The 24384-nt window shown below is 33.7% G+C and overlaps 1 protein-coding gene across 1 annotated transcript in view; it reads right to left on the bottom strand.

The window, feature by feature from the left end:
* st18 (ST18 C2H2C-type zinc finger transcription factor) overlaps window positions 1-24384 on the bottom strand; it is a 48945-nt gene that overhangs the window by 5042 nt on the left and 19519 nt on the right. The window contains exons 4-18 of the mRNA XM_042751771.1: window positions 23356-23386; window positions 20680-20861; window positions 15883-16587; window positions 13529-13663; window positions 11642-11732; window positions 10447-10539; window positions 9960-10159; window positions 9708-9717; window positions 8990-9179; window positions 5958-6203; window positions 4514-4620; window positions 4305-4367; window positions 4110-4178; window positions 3429-3491; window positions 2934-3014 (exon numbers count right to left, since the gene is read on the bottom strand). Coding sequence (XP_042607705.1) covers window positions 2934-3014; window positions 3429-3491; window positions 4110-4178; window positions 4305-4367; window positions 4514-4620; window positions 5958-6203; window positions 8990-9179; window positions 9708-9717; window positions 9960-10159; window positions 10447-10539; window positions 11642-11732; window positions 13529-13663; window positions 15883-16587; window positions 20680-20861; window positions 23356-23386 — 2266 coding nt within the window. The remainder of the gene's footprint in view (window positions 1-2933; window positions 3015-3428; window positions 3492-4109; window positions 4179-4304; window positions 4368-4513; window positions 4621-5957; window positions 6204-8989; window positions 9180-9707; window positions 9718-9959; window positions 10160-10446; window positions 10540-11641; window positions 11733-13528; window positions 13664-15882; window positions 16588-20679; window positions 20862-23355; window positions 23387-24384) is intronic.

Genomic DNA, 24384 nt, shown 5'->3' with positions numbered 1-24384 from the left:
ACTTAATATAGCATTAACAACAACACAATGCACACTGATTTCACTGAAGATTATGTGCATCCTGATAAAGATATTTTCACTGCCCATGAACATGGTACATAAATTAAGACTTTGTCCCTCCAACAAATGATCAGTGAAAGTAGGATCATCAACATCAGGAGATCTAACTAAATATTGTTTTTCCTATTCATTTTATGAGAAAAATGTGAGATACAGCAAAATGTGTTTTTGGTACTTAAAAACTAACAGAAAATAGAATTAAAAAAAATATTTCTCAATTAATAATTAAAGCAGTTATATTACTAGTGAACTTTTTAGACCTAATTTATGCAGTGCACATATATTGATTTCAGAATTTTCAATAACTTTAAGGTTATTATAGCTTAACTGGAAATAAAAAATAAAAATAATTAAGCTAGCTACCAAGGCAAATATTTTAATCTAGTTTAACTAAACGAAAACAAAAATTATAAAAGGAATAAAATCTATATAGGTGTATGTATGTAAAGTCACTAAAACTTTATGATTTTAATTTTATATTTTGAGTTTTATTTAATGTTGGTTGAAATTTTTGTGTTGTGGGCTTTTAAAAATTTTAGTAGTTCATATATATATATATATATATCTATATATATATATATATATATATATATATATATATATATATATATATATATATATATATATAATATATATATATTTTTTTTTTTTTTTTATGTGCGTGTGTGTGTGTTAATAAAAACTTAAAAAAATTAAATGCAAACTGAAAATGTAAAAATAAAATCTAATTAATATTTAAAAAATACCTATAACACTATATCAGTGATACTAAAATAATACTAGTTGGGGGGAACCAGGTCATAATTTGCATCACAAACGTTGTTTGGTATTGATTTCTGGGTCACCATGCCAAAACCCACACAGATGTGACCCGACCCCTCGACCTGCTTAAATGAAACCCCCCGCACAGCCCTCTTTTGTTGTCCTAAACTCAACAGAGTAACAGTGATTGCCAAAGATAATCTCTTATTTGAGACTGAACTAGTTTCACAGCTTACAACATAAACACAAACGAGCCCGTATACATTCGCTCCATAATTTGATGGCTAAAACTTCCGAGGGCCCACACCGCCGCCGCGGCGTGTTTGTCATTTCGTGAGTCTGTAAACACCCCCACCCCCAATTTGCAGAGTTGGAAGACTTTTCAAATACCATTAAGAAGATTAATCCTGTGAAATGCTGATTAAAAATGTATTCAAAGCAGAAAAAAGGGAAGGAATAATTCTATCGGCACACGCGGACTTCATCTGAAACGCACTCCAGTAAATAATTACGGGCAGGGAGGTTAACGTGCCGCCGATGGAAAACATAAGCCCTACCAAGTTGAAGACTAGAGTGGTGAGGAGTTGGCCAATTTATTTTGCTGCTCACTTTCCCCCTAGGTCAGTAATGGAATGACATAAATTGCACATAATTGTTGCGCGTCCTCCACAGGGGGGAAAAAGCACATGATTTGGAGGTGGCTGACCCTTTCCCTGATAGCCCATATTGGAAGAGGTGAGAGGTTATCTGGGATAGTACAAATAGCTTGTCTGCAGGCCTGTATGGGAAAGGTTGTTATGGCAGTTTTGGCTCTAATACACTGACTAAAACAAGACAACATTACGACTCCAACACTGGCTCCAGGAACGGCGTTCCTGACCGCCGGACAACAGAGATGGACCATATGGCCGCCAATTTAGAATAATCTAGCGACATTACAGATGTACTTTCCGTTTCTCTGCCTCTCTGTTCCTCCTTTAGTGTGTGTGGACCTGCTAGCGTCTAATTCCTAAGCTCTCGTCTTTGCATTAGTAATTAAAAATGAAATACTAGCCCAGATGCAAAAGTAGGAAAGCCCTGTCACTCTGGGTTAGACTTCGGATTTAAGGCTGGAATCAATTCAATTAATTTTTCCCCCCTCCATAGTATTATGTTTTTAAACAGCAAACTGCTGCGTTAATTGTAATTAAATGAGATCTTACGGGAAAACGAGGAAAGAGTTTTGAGTTCCCTGAATTAAAAGGATGATATTTTTGAATGTTTTTTTCTAGGAAATGCAGTGATACAAACATAAACTATCCTTCTATTTTTATTAAAACAAAAAAAAATATGGATTTATATAATGATTTTTCATCTGTTTGCTTTCCCTAAAAGTATTCCCTAAAACAACATTTATGTTTTATTTACATGTTTTACTGTGAAAATAATTGTTTTAAAGACTAGTTGTACAGTTTGTGTTGATAAAAAAATAATAATATGCATCCTTTATATGAAAATGAAATTTTTATTTTAAATTATTTTATAGTACATATATTAAGTGTGTTTTTGTCTTTCCCAAAAATATTTTTCCAATAATTTTATGAGAAAAAATGTGGGATACAGTGAAATAATGTTTTTAAAATATGTCTAACAGTTTTAGATATTAACAAAGCACCATTTTTATGAAGATACAGACATTTGATGCATTTAAACCTATGGTATGCTAGCTAATTTCATTTTATAATAGTTTTTAAAATTATCTAATAATTCTCACCACAAAAAATGAGCCTCTCTGTGAATAATATAACATTTTTACACATATTAACAGATTACTATTTTATAGTGATGATACAATCATTTGAAACATTTAAACCTAGCTACATTTCATACTGGGTTAATTTAATTTAATTTTATAATAGACTTCAAACCTACCAAAAAATTAAAGCGTCACCATAAGTGTACTCCATTCATGGAAAGTGCATACTAGATTTCTATTAAAACTTTTATTTAATCAAATAAACAAGACATTTTGTGTAAAATGATGATACATTTAAGTGTAAAGTAAAACCTTTCTGCTCAGTCTAAATCAAAACAGCAAGCATTCGGTTGTCATTGTTCTGGTGGTGTCTTACTTCATCTCTGGCTCTTCTTTGTCCTCTTTGCTTGGCGTGAGCTTCAAGGTTCCTTTCCTGGCACGAGGGCACCCTGACAGACTAGGAAGGAACATGACATATGTGACGAACCTTTCAGAAGTTCAAGCGTGCAGACGTGTGTGTGGGAAAGATACGGCCGCTGCGTTTACAAGCTTTGACACCTGTCGTGTTGCCATTGAACAGGGGTCATTACCTCAACAGCCGTGAAATGCCACAAAGTATTTACTCTTTGGCAATTACCCGGTTTTAAATGCAAATGATTTAACCCATTGAGTGCCTTTGTGTGGCCTGATGTCTAAAATCTATTAAAGTGTAACATCTAGAACTAGAACACACTGGTTTATAAATGAGACATTGTGTTGTTATGAAAAGCATGACCATTTTTGTCATGCAGAAACATCAAAAACTGTCACTACATTTTCATCTTTCATTGAAGTCTCATTTAATAGAGATGTCCTGTCTAATGAGGCTCACCTCCTATGAGATGCGTAGTTTCCTGTCACATGACCTGAACCGTCACAGCCAGGAGTTGGACATCTTTAAAATAAATAAAAATTTAAGTCAATGATATAAATTAATATGATGTAGGAAAAACAGAAAAAAAAAAAAAAAAAAAAAAATAATATATATATAAATTATATATATATATATATATATATATATATATATATATAAAATTCATTATATAATATTAAATAATTAGATTAATTAATTATCACACACACACATATGTAGATGTATGTATAATATTTATATGTACATATACATGTACATAAACAGTTTTAATAAATTGATATAATATTAATAATAACAAATAATACATATTCATATTTATAAATTTAAATTATACATTTAAAAACTGTTTTAATTTTTTATATTTTTAAAAAATTAATAAAAATAAAATGTTTAAGTCATAATAATTTATTAAATATTTTAATAAATAAAATGCATTATAAATAAAAACTATGACAATAATAACAGTAACAACAACAATAATGCATATTTATAATTATGGTACAATTATAATTATAGTTATTATAATAAAATAATAAAAAAAAATAAAATAAAATTACACTACACATAAAAATCAATCTAATTCAAAAAAAAATTCTCATTTCATTTTATTAAAACATTGAAACTTTAGCTGATTCTTACTTGAGCTCTTGAGAATTAGCAGCCATTAGTGATTTCAGGGTCTTGTCAGCCAATGGGCAACCAGATACACTACAAAAATGAAAAAAAGAAAGAAAAAAAAACAATGTCGTTTTTTTTTATTATCATGTATATTTTTTCAAGGTTATTTTGCTGCTTGAAAAATAAAGATTGTGAAAAATATGCAAGGCTTTTTACCTTCTATGTGACGCATAATTTCCTGTCACATGACCACTACCATCACAACCTGGTGTCGGACAACTGCAAAGAGAAAAAGACCAGATGAATGACCAGATGCACACAGCCTATGATTTCTTGATGTACTATACATGCTCTAATTATTAACAGGGCCTTTATCATGCTGTGACCCAGAAACCCCAAAACAGCAGTTCAAATAATGTTATTACCTCATCAGATCTTTCTTGTTGTCTCTTATGAGCATCTTGTTTTTTGCCATGTTTGCATCTCCATTGTACGCTTTATCCTCGAGAGACACCTTCTCCAGCTGATCCATCTACAAGAAAAGGGACAGAAGGTCAAAAAATTGTGCAATTTTCCAAGAAAAGATGTGACGGTCACTTAAAAAAATGGCATTCTGTGAGCACACGTGCACTAATAGTCTGATAGACGTCTGATGCTGCTTAAGTATACTTAGTGAAACATACATCCATTTAAACTCCAATATAATCCCTCGTGGTATTTATGATGGGCATAAAACCTTTGGATTTACTTACTTTTTTTATAAGGTAAGTATCTTTGAGCACCAGATGTCAGAGGGAGAACCAGACAAACATACAACTGTCTGGGTTTGTTCTTTGACTCTAAAAAGAATGAAAAATTGTCGGCTTTTCAGGAACATTCTTCTGCGATTTCTTTTCAATTTTAGTGTCATAGCAGCACATCGCAAGAGACAGTGCGCCTAAGGTCATGGCTGACTGAACCAGATCATTTAGATGAAGAAATAGAAACATAAGGGTTTTAAGTTGAATATGTTCCTAATGTAGCGTACAACAAAGTCAAAGAGCATTTAGACACTGAATGTATTTCCTCAAGACATTATTATAATTAGACATACATCCACCCAATTTTATTAGAGTTTTGCATACTACATACAGTTTAAGTTTTTTTATTATTATTATTTTTGTTCAACAAGGATGCATTAAACTGATCGAAATTGACAACAGAGACATTAATAATTCCAAATGTATCATTTACTTATCAAAGAATCATAAAAAGAAATGTATTATGGTTTCTGTTCACTGTTTTCAATGTGGATAATAATCAGAAATTATTAGAAGCAAATCAGTATATTAGAATGATTTCTGAAGGATCATGTGACACTGAAGACTGGAGTAATGATGCTGAAAGTTCAGCTTTGCGTCACAGGAATAAATTACATTTTAAATAGTGCTGTCAAATTATTAATCGTGATTAATCGCATCCAAAATAAAAGTTTTTGTTTATGTAATATATGTGTGTGTACTGTGTATATTTATTATGTATATATAAATACACACACAAACAGTATATATTTTGAAAATATTTACATGTATATAGTTATATAATTTATATATAAATGAATTTTTAATATACAAATACAAATTTTTTTTAAAAATATATACATGCATGTGTGTTTATATATAAATAATAAATACACACAGTACACACACATATATTACATAAGCAAAGACTTTTATTTTGGATGAGATTAATCATGATTAATCATTTGACAGCACTCATTTTAAATTATATTTAAATAGAAAACAGTTATTTTAAATTGTCAAAATAGCTACGGTGAGCGCACCGACCCAAACCGTTGAATGCTAGTGTAAATAACCGCCTCTGTCTCACCTCCTTGTCTTGCTGCGCGGGTGTTTTGCTGTAGTTCAGCGGCGTGTCCCAGGCGTCCTGTTCGTAGAGGACGCGGTAGATGGCCGGGGAGATCTGGAGACCCGCCGCTTTGGCTAGAGAAGTTTCAGGTGGGGTGAAAAGAGCGTCTCCTAACGCCGGCATCACGGGAGAGTCCCTCGCCTTTTCTCTCTTTTTCTTCATACTTAAATCCAGCGTTCCATTCTCGTCTACCTCTATCAGCGAGTCCTGAATGATAAAGAAACATAGAACGTCTTGTTGATACCCAACCTTTGATAGCCAGAGCACTTTTCCCATAGTTTTGAACTTGTTTTCTGAGCCAAAACCTAGAACAGCACACTACTATTGCTCATAATTAGAGTTAGAGACTTGAACAAACCCCTAACTGTGAATATTACAATTCTGTGCACAGCTCATCCAACCTTATCTGTGTTACAGACATAAATGATACCTCAAAACATGTGGTTTGTTACAGTGCGGTGTGCTTTTACTTTTCTAACCAGTCAAACTTACAGTTTTTGCATTGCAGACCTATTTTTAAGGAAAATTCATACTTTTATTCAGCAAGAATGCATTAAATTTATCACAAGTGACAATAAAGATATTTAGAATGTTACAAAATATTTATATTTCAAATACATTATGTTCTTTTGAACTTTCTGTTCATCAAAAAATGCACTGTTTCTACGTGTATTTAGCTTTGATTTGAAAGAAAACAGCGCATCCTTGTGGCGCGGCTGATACAGAAGAGCATACGCAGCATACGGTGATAATGAGAGACACAGAGGAGGCTGTTGACAAAGAAATTGTTGAAAAAAGTCGTTATTTTTGTTTTATTTGCGTACAAAAAGCATACTTGTTGTTTCATAATGTTACGGTTGAATCACTGATGGCAGATGGACTATTCTGACGATGTCTTTCATACTTTCCTGGACCTTGACACTGTTATTTATTTGGCAGTCTATGGGACAGTCACAAGCCTCCCGGATTTCATCCAAAATATCTTAAATTGTTTTCCGAAGACGAATGAAGCTTTTATGGGTTTGGAACGACATGGGGGTAAGTGATTAATGACAAAATTTATATTTTGGGGTGGAGTATCCCTTTAATATCATAACTTTTACGACCAGCAGATGTGCTGGTGTATGAATGTGTGTTATTGCGAAGAGTTTTTATGCAACTCTTTAACTGCTTAAAACGTGACGCACCAATTATTCCACACAGTAGCAAACAAAGGAGAGCTTATCAGGAAGTAATTGTGATAATTCAGATTGCAAACCAAACATGGCTCTCTCTCAAACCAGCTAGAAGCGACCGACAGCACACCTATCGAGTTCATCCCTGTGCAGGATGTGAGTTTTTCTCGTCTGATGACATTCTCTCAAGCCTTAGAAACAAGTGAGGTGACATCTTTCTCCCACACTAAAAAAAACAAGCGACTTGGCACAAACAGGGAAATCGAGATACTTAACATGCATAAAGACATTTCGACGCAGACATCAGCAGATGACAGATCGACTAACACTGTTTTATTCATTGGCTCAGTTTGTACAGTATACCTGCTCTCTGCCCACTGAGTGCTGGGACTACGAGCGGCCTGTGTGCTGTGTAGGTGTGTGAAGCGTTTCACGCCATACTTCTGCGAGTTTCTCTCAGTTTTAACTCTCCGTCTCTAAGAGGAAGACCTGCTTTGATTGAAACCAAACTACATGTTTCTAAATTTGACTAAAATCTACAGTACAATTTCTTTTTATTAATAATTTATATACAAATATTATTTGTATTATACTATTTTAATGAAAAAGGTTTTTTTTTTTTTTACAGTTTTACATATATAGAAATCTATATATTATATTTAGATTTAATTTTTAATAACACAAATTCAAATCACTAATCACTAGGCCATGACTCCAGAATGCTTTTTAATAAATTTTTGTTTTTAATTATGTTAGCACATAAGAAAAGTTTACATTATTCACATTATTAATTCACATTAATTACATTATATATATAATATATATATTGATATATATATACATATATATATATATATATAAATAAATAATTTTATAAAATTATATTAAAATATTAAAAATGTAATTTTATTATGCATTTTGATTAAATTGCATTAAATTTCAAGTGCTTATTTTTAATAAAAAGGTTGTATAGTTTCAAGAATGCAAAAAGCCAGAAAACTTCATATTTATGATTATAATAGCTCACTTTGTTGGCATTATTCCACTTTTGTCTGAAAAGAAAAATGTTGAGAAAAATGAACTCGAACATGCTTTGACTATTTGCATATATGCCTGTATGTTCATGTTTTTCATCTTTACTTATATCAGTATTTGCGTATCCATAGTTTGTTGTTCTATTAAAAACAAAGGCTTAAATGAAAGAACACAACTCTATCATAACATCACATATCCATTTTCACACTGTAACATACATGATCTGAGGGCCTGTGTAGACTTTCCTTATTTAATTGAAATAAAAGAGTGATGTCTATTAATCCCTCAACCAATTGACTTAATCCAACTTCTCATAGATCGTCTGTTAGAGATCAACGCCAAAGGATCTGTGTGAGCTTATCTAGGATAATATATTACTTAGCAAAATGTCTTCGACCATCTGCACTTAAAAAAAAAAAAAACACGCTCTCTCCTGCAAACAAGAGAAAGACCCAACATTACCATTAGCGAAATCAAATGCACGGCCACATGTTTTACAAAAAGCCTTATAATTGTCAAGAAGGAAGCTGTGATTGTATTCCTCCCAACTCTTTTTGATGTGATTACACAAATTCTCCTTTGTGTACATTAAAGCTTTAGGGGCAGTGTGGGTAAAAGAAAAAAAAGCTCCCACTCTCTTGTTGTTGTGCCACCAGAGGCAACACAGTTCTCTGTGCCAAAAAGTGTCTTTTGATGTTACTCCTCTTTTTCATACACAAATCACAGTTGTTTCAGAATGACCACATTAAATACCTTTTTTCTGAGTGGTCTAATTTGATTTACCTTTGTGGATGATGCCAGGGGCCGGCTGGGGGGCAGGGCCTCGCCGTTGTCTCGGCAACGGGTGGAGAGGTTGAGGATGGCTGCGGATGCGATGTTGGACTGGAGGACGTTGCTTTGGGCTTTATGGCGACTGGGGCTGTTGTCTCCGGCCATGATCATACGACCACCAGAACCCAGAAAACAGGGGAAACTAAGCAGATTGAAATTACACAAATAGACAGAACAAATAAAAACACAAATTGAGAGAGAAGGAGAGATCGTAACTGATTATATTATGCAGAGACGAACTACAAAACCACATCTACAAAACCATATCTACCACATGCAGAAGCCAGGTTTAAAAAGTATTAATAATTATTTTATTATATAATTATAATGTGATATATATATAATAGATTGTTATTAATACATTTTTATTTTATATTTATTAATTCTATATTTTATTAATATATGATTCTAAATTATTTATACACATATATATATACAGTACATATATGTGTATACATATATGATGTAAATAAATATTATAAATTAATATGTAAAAAAAATAATAAAAATGACATTTATTAAATTCATAATAATGTATACATATAAATATGATTAATAAAGTAATAATATTATTAGAAATGTTATTATATGGGGGGGGGGGTGGGTAACAGAAAAGACTTTTACTTTTTCTAAAGAAAATGTGAATGGTGTTTTCAAATGCAAATGAGGCCAGGGTGTTGCTATGCAGTTGCCAAGATGTTCTGAGTGTTTTCAGCGTTGTTATGTGGTTGCTAGGGTGTTCTAGGTGGTTGATTATTGGCCCAAATCAGGGTGCTTGATAAAGACTGAACAGAGCAGATTGTATGCACATGTACATGTACTAAGTCACACATGATGACACTGAAACTAACCTCTTTTTTTTTAAACAGTAATGTCAGTGCATGCTGGGTAACCTTTGATTTGAAACAGAATAGACACTCACAGTCAGGAAAGTGTGAAGATTCGTGACTCTGGTCGGATGCCATCTGAGCCTGCTTGCCAAAGACCTGGGCGTCAAAACTGGCGTAGTCAAAATGGCCTTTAGTGTACTTGTCCATGTCTTTGGCCATGCTGGCCTGCAACGCTGCCATAGGATGTGCAAATCTGTACGTGAAGTCAAATTTATTCATGTTTCCTAAAGGTCTAAAGAGAGAAAAAGAAAACATTGGGACTTCAGAATTACATTAATGTTTTTAAAACATGTTTTTGTTGCTGCTTATTCTTTACCATAAGAAATCAAACTTTAATTAATCATTCCCAAACAAATTAGATTTAGTAATATCATTTAAAGCTCCGAAAGAATGAACAGGGGAGATGCCTATTATTCTCTTTCAGAAAGAATACTTATGAACTTATTTTCAGCTTGCTTAATTGTAAAGGAATATATAAAGGATATGTATTAGAGCTGCTCCTGGATGAAGGTTTCTTACCTCGTCATCCTCTCTGCCGTCTGTCTGCACTTTACAGGATCCTCCTGCGGTTTGGAGATCTTTTCTGCAGCAGCTATCGGGCAGCCTGAGAGACTGTGAAAACAGACATCAGAAGTTAGTCTCCTCTGGGTTGTTAACTTTATTTTAATTGAATTGGGGTGCACTGAATTAATTGTACAATTAAAAAGAATCCAATAGTTTCTATGCAATAAACATCACAGTGTTTTATAGTCTAGTTTAAGTGTCATTGGATTTTTCCTGATAGAGGAAATATCCAAGTTTCATTGCAAGCGCATCTCTTTTTGGGGTAAATGAATGTTTCTGATGCTCTAAGGTGGTTTAAGTCAGTGCAACCGTACAAAATAGAGTAACACTGCATTTTGTAAGGATCAAATTCTGGATGTATTCAAGTAGTAATGTTATTATAAACCACTCATTTTATTTTCCCCCTTGCTGCTAAATATCTATGCAAATCTGCTTACAATGAGCAAGAAGGATTGCAAAGAAATTAGTAGTGTAATTTGAGTATAACTGAATGCTGAGTAAAACCTTTTGTTACTTGAAATAAAATAAATTTTAATTGACATAAAATATTTGTAAAAATTACTTTATAGTAAAAAAAAACAGCTTCTCATTTTCATTTAGTGTATCTTAATGTACTAAAACTAAAACTGGAGAAAAAAAATGAACGAAAAAAATAAAATAATAATAATAAAAACCGTGGAAGATAATTTCTACCATGGAATAAAAAAATATATTTAAAAAAAATGTAATTGAGACTTTGTTTCTTGCAATTCTGAAAAGAAAAAAAAAGTCAGAATTCTGAGATACAAATTCAAAATTCTGACTTTTTTCCTGAAAATTCCGAGTTCACAACTCACAATTCTGATTTTATATCAATTTTCTCCCCTCAGAATAACCATAAAGAAAAAAACTAAAAAACAAATAAAAATTAAAATACCAAATTCTATTCAAAAAACTATATCTATGCCAAAAACGGGCTTACTTAAACAAAAAATGTATATAGACATATAAAAATAAAGATATAAAAAGACAAAAACACAACAAAATTACCAAAGCTTTAAATAAAAATTAAAATAGTAAATATAAAAATAAATACTAATTCACAGTATTAATAAAAACTCTAATAGTATCTTAAAGCTACTAAAACATCCGTTGTTTTCATTGTGCTGACCTTCTGTGCGTGCTACGGTTACTGTTGACATGACCTCTTCCTGTACAGCCAGGGGTCGGACACTTGAGGACGTTTTCGTGCATGGCGAGGACTGTAAGAAACAACAGAATAATGTTTATCAAAAGAACAATTGTATAGTAAGAATGGATATTTTATTGAATAAACAGTAATTCAGCATTTAGTGGAATTCAAACAAGCTTCTACTGCAGCTTTTCATCTTTTCATGCTAAATAAAGTTTCCCATGCCATTCTTTGCAACTTAAAATTGGGTCTCGCTTCAAATATGAACATGCAAAAACATCATGACTACAAACGCATTTTGATTACCATTTAAGAGACACACATATATTGTTGAAGTCCTATCCTTAGTAACTTTTCAGTCTGTTCATAATTAGTTTGGAGGATGTGCCTGTCTATTTAGGCTGCATCCGCGGGTCCTTTGATTCGCAGAATGTTGCCTCTGGTTTAGGAGTACATGCTTTCATATTGGAGGGAAAAAAAGGGAAAAAACTTAATTACATTTTCTGTTCCTTTTGTCACATCACTGTTTAATGGTGAATGTTTGTTGTGCTACTCTCAAAAGAAGAAAACAGCAAGTGAAAAGTTGTTTCCAGAATGCATTTTTAATTTGCCTACCGCAGGAAATCAAACCTCACTTGTGTTGATGACTAAAAAGTTTCTTTGAAAAAAAAAATATATATATTTTTTTTTTAACTTTCAGCTTGGTGCAACATTATGTGGTTTCCACCAGAAGGCTCAAGATAAGAGGTAAATACATAATTAACATGCAAATTACATATTACATACTTCACATCTGTGATTTTTTTTAAATTAGAGGCACTTTTGACTAATTGAAATCTTGAAAAATGACATTTCAAATTATGTTTAGTCTATTTTTATTATATTTGCTAAATATTTATCACATCTCCTGTAATAAACAATGGTAATTTTTCACTTTTTGGAGGAAAATTTAGCAATTAGCTTTGAACTTACAAAAATAAAAAGAGACGTATTGCTTTAGAATTAAAATGCTCATATTGTGACAAGTTTAGTAATAATAATAAAAAAAACTGGTACCAGTGACCAGTTTGGTAATAAAGATAATTTCATATCATAATGTAAAAAATGTCTAAATTAATGATATCATAACCAGATATAAACTTCTTTGGGAAAACATTTTTATAATTTTTTTAACTAATTATTTTCTTTAAAATATATGTGTAAAAAAAATGATAATGTATTAATACCAAATAAATATGATGTATTCTAAGTAAGGTGTAAAGCAACAATTTCCTGAATTTTTAACCTTTTTTTATATAAATGTATTGTTGCATTAAAATATAAAGTCTGGTTCAAATTCTGTGTAATTTGGAGTAATACTGAATTTTTTTTTTTTTTTGTTTATGTTAATAAAATCATTATAGTTTTTTTTTTTTTTTTGGAAAATGTAGCACTTCAACACTTAAAATTTAGGGGAAATTTTTTTTATAAGAATTTAATTTAAAAATAAAGTTAAAGCTTAAATAATACATCCTTTAAAACTAGAACTAAAAATGTTCTATGTTCTAAAGGGAAGAATCTTGCATTTTCTATCCCAGAAAAAAATACTTTTATAGCATACATTTAAATTGATACACTTCATGTTATGCAGAAATGTTCTGAACATAACAGGGCCTGGTTAGTTAAGCAATCAACATATAATCTTTTGTCCCTCAGTATCTGTACAACTAAACCTTGATCATTAATATGGCATGAATATTTATGGGCTGAAAATGATCACAGTGTTATCACTAATTGTATTTGTTCTGTTTGTATTGTACTGCTGTGAAGGGAGGAAATGTGGCTAATGTCCTCAGGAAGTGATGCGTAACATGAGAACAGACTCACTCTCTGGGGGCACTCTGACTTTGTGGGGACATCCTGATAGACTACGGTGATGAGGGTAGAGGCCTGTCACATGACCCGTCCCATCACAGCCCGGGGTCGGACATTTGATGTCTTTCTTTTCAGTCCGAGGGGAATCTATAATAGACACACACACACAAACAAACAGTAAAAACAGTGCTCTTGAAGAACATATAGTTACAGTTAATCCCATCCAGTCTGGTTTCTCTATGTAAGCTGAAGCGCATCCTGTAAAAGCATGTTGGGTGTGTATGTATTCACCCGTGACATTAGTTAAGGCTGCAGTCTTACTCAGGGCACTGGTTTCTTAGCACTGATCCACAGAGAGATTATCTTCAGAGATTACCCATTAAACAGCAGTCATCGCAAGAATCAAAGTGCTTAAAGCTCACATCAGAGATACTTTACTAGGATTTATGACTTAATTTATGCTCATGGTAAAATATCTGGCTGATACCGATAAAAATGCAGCGTTTCGTGTTACAGAGATGTCATCAGAAGATTTTCTTCTTGTACTTGTATTTATCCCCCCCCCCAATAAAACATGTTGGTTATTTACCATTAAATATTTTGTTGGCAAAATGTTTTTAGCATTTAAGAGGATTTTATTTATCTATCCCTCTGGGCTAGAATCTCTCTATGTCTCTTTCTTTGTATGTTGTTGTTGATACTGCAACATTCCAGTCTTAATGCAAGAATGCATATAATATACTGTAAAACACACCACCAACAAATATAAACCTAAAGACGATTTTAGAGACCAAATACAGCAAGAAAAGAAATGGTACCACTTTACAATGAGATCCCATTTGTTAATGCATTAACTAACATTAGCTAACAATGAGCTACACCTTTGTTGCAGTGTTTATTACACTTTGTTAATGTTAATTAATAAAAATACTTTTCATTGTTAGTTTATGCTAGCATTACTAATGTAGTTAGCTAATGATAACAAATAGAACTTTACTGTAAAGTGTTGTCAAAGAAATTAAGGTGTTTTTAATACAACAGAGTAGTTTCTTCAGGAGTGAATGAATATGAATTTACGATTAGCATTAATAGTGAAAATGACATTACTTTACAAGTAACATGAAATTACATATGTTTTCCCACCTTTTTGAGGTTCTTAGGGAATTAGTGAAACACTGCATCGCCCATGTGGATGAAATATCGCGCAATATACTTAGAGCATACTATACGGCACCAAAAGACTGCTACTACTTAACATACAGTGCAACTATTTTTACAGCGCGACTAGTTAAGTCCTAATACGGAATTAATCTTCACCAGTTCTTTTTAGCGAATCCAAAACATTTACAGTGCAACTAGTGACATCTGACTGCAGAATAAGCTCGTTTTTTTTTAATGAATAAGAAAAATATACCACACAACCAGTAACGTCCGTCTGAATCACTCTAATGTCGAGTGTATATTTCACTTTTTACATGTACACGAGGGACACGTACTGTTACTACTGTACATGCACTATGCAATTTTTGTATGCACAGGTCACACTTGCGCATTGAATTTGTTTTGTAGTAATCAGTTGTTCCACAAGGTGGAAACACTGCCCGGGCCATTGTTTCACAGCAGAAAGAAACTGCAACAACAATAGATGGCTGCATTTACAAGCCAAGCGAGAGGGTAGGGATAGCCCAGCTTTTGGTTCATAAAAGAGTTCATGAATATTTGTTATAAGTCATATATTATGGAGAAAAACAAAGCAGACACTGGACATGGATGAAGCTTTCAGTGAATCAAATGCATACAGTACAACCACTGTAATGCGATTCGCAAACAAATGACTCTAGTTCATTTCAATAAATCAAATACTTACTGTGCGACCAGTGTTGTCCGACTTCTGATCAAATGAGTCTGTTCATTGTAGTAAATCAAAAGCATGCAATGCAACCACTGTAGTGCGATTCGCAAACAAATGACTCTAGTTCTTTTTAGTGAATCAAACACATAGAACTAATTGTGAGTTACTGATTGGTTGATCATATGATAACGTATTTAAAGAGACCTAAATGAAGTTAATGAATGAAATACATTACCAAATTTTCTTTCTTTGTTTAGCATTGTTGAACTGTTATTGGATTGCCTTCATTAGACTTAAGACTTTATTTATGCCTCTTTAAAGTAAATGAAAGTCGATTCAAACACATCTTTTGCAAGAATTGTTTTAAAAGTATTTATTATTGAAATCATTTCATTATTTGGCAATTTGCAAATTGTATTTCTTTATTCCAAATATTAATTCCCTTGGTACTAAAAGAGTTGTAAATGAACCAGAATTTTTTTTTTTGCAGAATTCAAACTATTAAAAATCTCACCTTTGCTGCTGTGGTACATGGCTCGAGCGTCTATCTCCAGCATCCTCTGCTGTCTCCGTTCGTGGTTCATCTGCTCCAGGAGGAAGTGGTCCATGTCTTTGTAGGCACTGTGGAGGACCTGTCTATGTTCAGACTGCAGCACCATGGCCTGCTCGAGAAGAGTGAGGTTCAGTCGGGCCCTGTCCAGCTCCAGACGTCTGGCCACCAGACCTGGACCCCAAACACCTCCTCGCTCCTCCATCCTGGGCGTCTGGAGCTCCTCCTCACTGTCGCTGAACTCTCTTGCAGAGCCATACTCCTCCATAAAGGTCCCTGCACTGTTTCTGTTCATGTAAGCAGAAAGAGCGTCTTCGTGCAGCTGCTGTCCAATCCGGAGTCTCTTCATAAGAGCATCGTCTGCAGGTGGACTGGGGCAGTGATGGATCCCGTTGACCTTCGTTAGAGACGGAGGAACGCTCCATTCTTCTTCATCTGCCTCTCTGTCTGGAGACAGGTGATAACTGGCTCTGATCTCTTCTTGGTTTTTGTCTTCAAAGTCCTGGTTGTGTTCCTCCTCCTCCTCTTGCTCATTCTGGTGTTCAGATATCTGAGCCGCCAGGTCTGGCGAACCTTCACTCGTTCGTTCTGACCATGACAACAAGTGGTGAGACTTTGCGTTGTGATAGATAGTGTCTTCCAGAACATCACCACCATTGAGGTCCTCATCTAAGACACAGAAGAAGGACAGAGCTTAAAATGATGGATCATCTGCAAGAGCACATTACATGATTGTGTTTGGAGGGAAAATACTAACAGATGGTTTCCAAAGCCTTCAGAATCACAAGTTGTGACAAACATAACAACTTGAGGGAAGTGAAGGCAATCGCTAAATATTAAAAACCCTAAAAAGTTAAATCATTCATCACATTTCAAATGTGACTTTTTGGGCAAATGAAAAACATATACAGTTAATAAAATGATTAAAATAATTTAAAAATGATATAAATAGGAAAATGAAAAATGATGTCAAATAAACAAAAAAAATGTGAAGAAAAGCACAAAATATGACAACCCCTAAATAAGTAGATAGATAGATAGATAGATAGATAAAAAATATCATCTATCTATAAATTAATAAAATAATTTATTTAATTTTAAAATGATAAAAATAGCTTAATGAGAAAATAAGAGTTACGCTTATCCCAAGTGCATAAAAATATTTTGTCTAAAATGCCATCTAGTTTCCATCCAAAGTTCAGATTACTAACTGAAAGCTATACATAACTTGACCTTAAAAAATAAATAAATAACATATATAAAATGTATAAATATTTATAAATAAATAAATAAACATTTCCCCTTCTAATTTAATCTTCCATCTGTTCAACTTACGTAACAGCATTTTTTTTATGTACTGAAAAAAATGTTTCCACATCCACAATGGATATAAGACTACATGATATAAAGCTGTAAACGCTAATCAGAAAGAAGCACGATTTGCTATACTACTGTACTACTTTTGATAAATCCATAAAGCTTATTTGACTGGGGTTTATAGGGTGAATAATTCCTTTTTTGACAAATCTCAGACATTTTATCCTTTAAAATCACCTTTAAAAGACTCACTGGAATCGCAGCAGACCCGATTATATTAAGTAATCAAGTCAATGATTAACAAAAGAAACTATCAGCTGGATTGATTTACAATCCACTACTGATCTCTCTAACACTTCCCCGCCGGGGTTAAAGCTCTTTGGGCACCAGGGTTTAAAGTTCAAAATACAGCGTAAGCACGAGATACATCTATCCTCTTAGAGAGCCTTATGCCACCCTCCAAACCATATGCAACCACTGAGTTGATTAGATATTAGAGCATTTTGGCTGCCACCACAAGCGGTTTCAGGGGCTTCTAATGGGATCATACTGCCTTAACAAACAGTTGCTAGTCTTAAAGAGCATATAAAGTAGTCCTGCTTTTAATCCCCCCGAAACATCCCTAAATGGGGGATAGAGAGCTCAGTGGCATTTACAATCTCACCCGTCTCTTGCCAAAAATGGAAACCAGGCTTTGAGGGGTTAGAGTGTGCTTGCCGATGCGTTCATACCATGCCAAACTCCGCCATAATGTCGCAGAGGTCTACTTTGGCGCTGTACGAATGCGAAGGCATAATGCTAGCGCACAACCTAAATTTTGATTCTGTTTGTGCAGATAATTATAGTTTTTATGAATGCTGCTTGAGGAAAGGGTGGATTATCTCATCCCTTTTTATTTTTGGAATTGCATCCAATTGTATGCGTCTCGAATGTTACAGCACTGATTCTTGAGAGATGAAACGTGTCCCACACTTTTAAGTCAACACTGATATTAATCAGAACGGATCACTAGAATGTTCTTTACACAAATGAGCCATTTCATCAGAGTTATATTTTCACTTCCCAAACGACTCTCAGTAAAAAATAACTGAAATGTAACTATGTAGAATTAAAAAATACACATACACTGCAAACAAATATTTTCTGACTAAAATTCATCAATCAAGATACATTTACTTGAGAAGCCAAATACTTAGGATCAAAAGTATCAAAATTAGGAGTTTATGCTTAAAATAGAAAAAAAAAAAACTTCCAAAAATAAAGAAAAAGAATTGTTCAGAATTTTTTCAGAAAACAATAGTTAACAAATTTTCCTTCTCAAGTAGATACAAGACAAAAGTAAACAAGACAAAAATCCTAAGCAGGAATTTATTTATTTATTTTGCTGTGTATTTTATACACCTTAAAATACAACTTATTGACCACACAGCTTTCAAATTGTTAATATTAATAAAATTAGGTTAGGCTTCATCCTGAATGTTTTATTTTTCCATGTGCTATTATAGGAACTCCAGAAAAACAAAATGACTACAAAACATCTGTGACTAAATGTGATTATTTTGTCAACAACCTCAGATTTTCCATGAGATTCTGCTGACATTTCAAAAGATGGAGCTGAAAATCAGTTTGAAACCATCCTGTGTCTCAATTTACTCTTAATCATAGTTGAATGCTCCATTTATTATAAATATCCAAAATGACAGTACTTACTATGTTTGTATCTGATGGTGTTGACCCATACAGAGCGATAGGAAAGGAAAAAAATGGAAGAAGTAGGAGGTTGCACCAAAACATAACCAGATTTAACTTTAATATTTTTAATTTCTGATCTCAAGAATCAGCAGCCCACCAATAATGCAAAAACAAGCAGGAACATGAAGCATCTGGAAGCCCAAACCAAATAGATTCCACAGCGAATGCACTTAATAGCGTCCGATTTTCCTGATTTTGTCGCTTTTGTCAGCAGTTTGAGGTGTGAAAACCCAAAGCGGTCCAGCGCAGATGAAAAGTTCGCCAGTTATGCTAAGACACAATTAACAGAGCAGATGATTAGGAGTTCTCTGCCATCCAGATGGAGATACAGCCCTGACCAAAAAAAAAAACAGAACAGAAAAGAAAGACTGGAGCGAACAAGGGCGAAAAATGCTTGGATGCAGAGAGTGGTTTGTATTTTGGAACAGGTGAATGGTTTATACTCCAGAATAACCATTACCATTGTGTGTATGGAGACCAGAAGCTTGGCTGGAGTCACACACACACACACACACACACACACAACAGCACCAAATGGAAGCCTTACACCCCTTTAATTTCTCCCCTGCCTTTGCTTTTCCCTTTTTTTCCTCATGAAATTCACATATCCCTCTCGTCCCCCTACAGATCCATTAATTTCACTACGGTCCCAGTCGCCATCCACTCCCAGTCACACCCCGCGCATTATGTCTTTGAATTTTTTTCTTTTCCACCAGCACTTCTTCAGTAGTGCACTTTGGCAAAACGCAAAGCAAACATGTTGCAAGACAGCAGGGAAATATGACAAATGAGATTTTTTTTTTCCTACTGCAACTTCAGAAAATAATACTACAAATTCGAAGAAGGAGGAGGGGGAAAAAAAGGTTATGATTATTGTGGGTAATATGAAATCAGAGAAACAAATAAATTCCATTTCCAATGATGCTGTTCAATTTATTGAGCTATTTTGTTGTCCATTTAACAACCCACATGTGTCCAATAATGAGCCGCACACATTATGCCTAATTATGTATATTTGGGCTGTGTTCGATGGTCTAACAAAAGCTTTCGAAAGGGACAATTACGTTTGTTGCTTGGTTACATCGTTAAAAATATACCAAATAAGTGCAGATTATAGGGGTGTGGAGGTACACATGTAAAGCATGGGTATTGTTGCCAACATGCTCATAATTTGATTCATTAGGAGATGGCAGCATTTTGTTTCTAGAAAGGAGACTGCTTTAAAACGTAATATCGACTTTAACGTTTCCGTGCCTTCGTTGCCAAAAATGTTTTGTTGTTGGAGTGTATGATCACTCTCTTTTGTCAACGAGGCACAATATAATTTGGTGCATTCTATTCTCAGTTACCCTATTTGCATAATTATGCAAGCAACCACACTTGCTTATAAAAAAGCACTTTTCCAGGCTGCATAATCAACCCGCCGCCGCCAGTTTTTAATCCGGGTTTCAAAGAAGCCGAGCGCAGGAAATCGCCTTAATCTGGACACCGGATGCATGAAAAAACGAACGGGAATCGACTGTCGTGAACTTCCCCGGGATGGACGAAGAGACGGATGCGGGGAGGGAGGGGGAGAGGAGACGAAGGAGGAGGAGGAGGAGGGAAACAAATAAATGAATGCAACAGATGGTAGTTTAAAATTCAGCGTCAATTGTTCATCAAAACAGACAAAACAACAGGACATCTGTCTACCTGCTGGAGTGTCAGTGTTCCTGGGCGCGTCTTTGTCTTGAGCGCTTGCCAGGTCTTCCTCGCTGGGGCAGGGACTAGGACTGTAGTGGCGGGGCTTCATCAGGAGCGATTTCCTCTTGTTGACCGGGGCCCCGCGGGCCCCTTCTGCGGCCGCCCGCTTTTTACCCGTTCCGAGATACAAGCTGAAAGCAGAACACGAGGGTAAATGGATGCGTTGTGTCACAAATCAATGAGTATGTGATTGGTTGAGGTACAAAGATCGGGTAATCTGACCCGAGAGGTTTTGATTTTTTCCGAGGTCAAAGCTTTGTTTAGACACTTAAAGGTGTTTTTGCTAATATTGACTCGGTTCTTTCAGCAAAGAAAACTCTTCTTATAAGGTTCTTGAGTGGCTATATGTTGCTTTAAAGAGTAAAAAATGATGTTGCACGTTCATAAAAAGTGCAAAAAGATGCATTTACCTGACTACAGTTAAACAGTTCAGGATCAGTATCATTTTTATTAATATTTTTATTATTTCTTAAAGTATTTGTACGCATTATACTGATTAAAAGTGACAGTAAAAATTTAAAATGTTACAAAATTCTATTTCAAGTAGGTGCTGTTCTTTTGAACTTTCTGAGAAATTCTAAGAATTCCGAAAAAATGTAGCACGGTTTTCACAAAAATATTAAGCAGCACAACTGTTTTCAACATTAATAATAATAAAAAATGTTTCTTGAGCAGCAAAGCAGCATATAAAAATGATTTCTGAAGGATCTTGTGACTCTGAAGACTGGAGTAATGACTTCAATGAATTCAACTTTGCCATAAAATAATAAATTACATTTTAAAATATATCCAATTAGAAAACAGTTATTTTAATTTATAATAATATTTTAAAACAATTTTTTTTTTTAATAAATGAAAATAGACTTCTTTCAGACCCTAAACTTTTGAATGGCAGTGATAACAAATTTGAATAGGATTAACAATTGTGTTTCTTAATTCACATTTCTGGTCTTACTGTAAATGATTAGTTGGGACACATTATTCCAAAGACAAAAGTATAATCACTAATAATTCAACCTCTGAACCGACTTTCCATTTTGGCCTTCTTATTTTTCAATCCCTCCCCTCCAACCACTTATAAGAAACCACTTTTCACCATCCAATCAATTCCCGATGGATCAAATCAAGCCTCTCCCTGCATTTTGTCTCACTGAACATCCTGTATCACACAACAACAACAAAAAAAATGTCACTGAAGTAAAATGCATTTTGTGGTCTTTGGGGCAGTGAGTTTGTTACAAAACTCATCAGGGCAGCATCTGAAATTCCCTGCAAGATGTGACTAAGAAAATCAGCATCGCAGATCTTCATGTGTGAACTTATGTGTGAACACAGAGTCCAAAACACTCAAGCATGAACTGGCTCATTATTTTCAATGAGAAATCTGTTGCTATTATCAGCTATCACGCTGCATAATAAGCAATGATACAGATAATAAAATGTTTGCTGTAGGCCGATAACATAAAAAAGGTTAGTGTAGAGTTTGACACAAAATGCACAAAGAAATGCACAAAACAACTTGCACTGCATTAAGATAAAGACAATCAATAAGATGCATTCAAAAAATTTAACAGTGTCCCCAAAAATATTTGGACACTTAAGTCACATGTATGAAAATATAGACAAAATATTAAATAAAAAGAAAATATAAACAAAAATGAAATTATATTATATTATATTATATTATTTCAATTTTGTTATATTTATTTTATTTTTATTTAATATATTATATACAGTTCAAAAGTTTAGGATCAGTGTCATTTCTTTTTTTTTGTACATTTTTTTTATATTAATTATGCATTAAATTGACCCAAAGTGACAGTAAAAACCTTTGTTACAAAATTCTATTTCAAATATGTGCTGTCCTTTTGAACTCTCTATTCATCAAATAATTCTGAAAATAAAATGTTAATAAAATGAAAATAAAATAAACTCTTGTTTCCACAAAAATATTAAACAGCACAATTGAATATTAGCATATATAACAGCAAATCAGCATATTAGAATGATTTCTGAATGATCATGTGACACTGAAGACTGGAGTAATGATGCTGAAAATTCAGCTTTGATCACAGAAATAAATTACATTTTAAGAAAAGTTATTTTAAATTGTAATAATATTTGACAATATTACTGATTTCACTGTAGATTTTTAAACAAATTAAAATAGAATAGCCTCAAAAGCATTAAAAATCTTACAGACCCAAACACTTTTATTGTAAATTTATAGATTATATACATATATTATATAAAAATCATGAAGTATAAAACACCAAATCAAGCAACTTTTATTTTAAAGAAAGATACACAAGTTCACTTTTCAAGCAAAATAGTTCACATGTGATTTAAAATCTGTTGCCAGATGTTAGTGGATCATGCTCATAGTTAATGTGCTAAACTAACTCACTTCATTCAGCCACTAAAAATCACCAGAATAAAAGTCATTGAGCAAGAGAAAAGCTCTTGATTTGTCTTTAATAGTTCGTATCCAATGCAATCATTTCTTTTTAAGTGTGACTTAAAATAAGTCTTACATGTAACTTTTGACAGCTGCACGTATGCTGTAAAAGGCATCAGAAAAGCCATAAACTGACACTCGGAAGCAGGTAGTGAACTCTGGCTTACCTGGGCGCCTCAGCGATGCAGTCAGGCAGAACTGCAAACAGAAATAGAGAGAGAAAGAGTAAACACATGTGTTTACATTTCCACCAGCGAGACCGGCCCCTCCAGCACCTGCCTGTGATCCTTCACACACCTCTCGCTTTAATGTCACACTCAGACGGACACAATGACGAAGGCTCCTGCTGACTCGGTGATAGACGCTAATGTTGAGGATACAGCTAGTGTAGCATACAAAACATCACAAATAAACCTCCTTTTTGTGCTCTGAAAGTATAGCTATGGATAGTAGCAAAAAAGATGCAAATCCAAACAAAACAGAGATGCAAATAAGGCTTCAGGTTTTTAAACCACATGAGAGGATCTGGCCTTGTCCAGTATCAGCTGACCCGATTTAGCTAAGATTGCAAGTAGTGCTGATGGGTAAACAACAGCCCAGCAAACTCAGTAAATCACACAGATGAGAGATGCATGCAGTCACGCAGGTTTGGAACAACACAAAGACAAGAAAATGATGACAAAATCTTCACTTTTGAGGGAATTGTCCCTTTAAGGTCAAGCATTCTGGGTAATGTCTCTTCTACAAAGTAGTGCTGACTAAAAATTTGCCATCATTATCTAAAGGAGATATTTTATTATATGACTTTTGTTGGTGCAACACAAAGTAATCAGATCGATTCAGTCTTATAAAATTTATTTTATATAATTTTCAATTTATAATTTGTATATTTTTGACTAGAAATAAAACAATGTAGTTTAAATGTTCCAACATGATGCACTTTTTTTAGGTACATTTTTTATGGACATGGTGAAAAACATATGAGATGGATTGACTTTGCATTTGCAACTTTGTATTCTTTTGTAAAACATTCTCAAAGGAAACATTTGCATTTTCTCACAAAATGTTTGCATTCCCCCAAGAAACTTTGCATTTTCTCAAAAAACATTTTTCACAAAACGTCTTCTAGCCAAATTTTTACGTACCCCAAAAAACTTTGCTTTTCTCGCAAAACATTTGTATTCTCTCATGAAACA

The sequence above is a fragment of the Cyprinus carpio genome, chromosome B24, assembly GCF_018340385.1.
Source record: "Cyprinus carpio isolate SPL01 chromosome B24, ASM1834038v1, whole genome shotgun sequence".
Lineage (NCBI taxonomy): Eukaryota > Metazoa > Chordata > Actinopteri > Cypriniformes > Cyprinidae > Cyprinus > Cyprinus carpio.
This window is presented reverse-complemented; position numbering and strand designations above follow the sequence as displayed.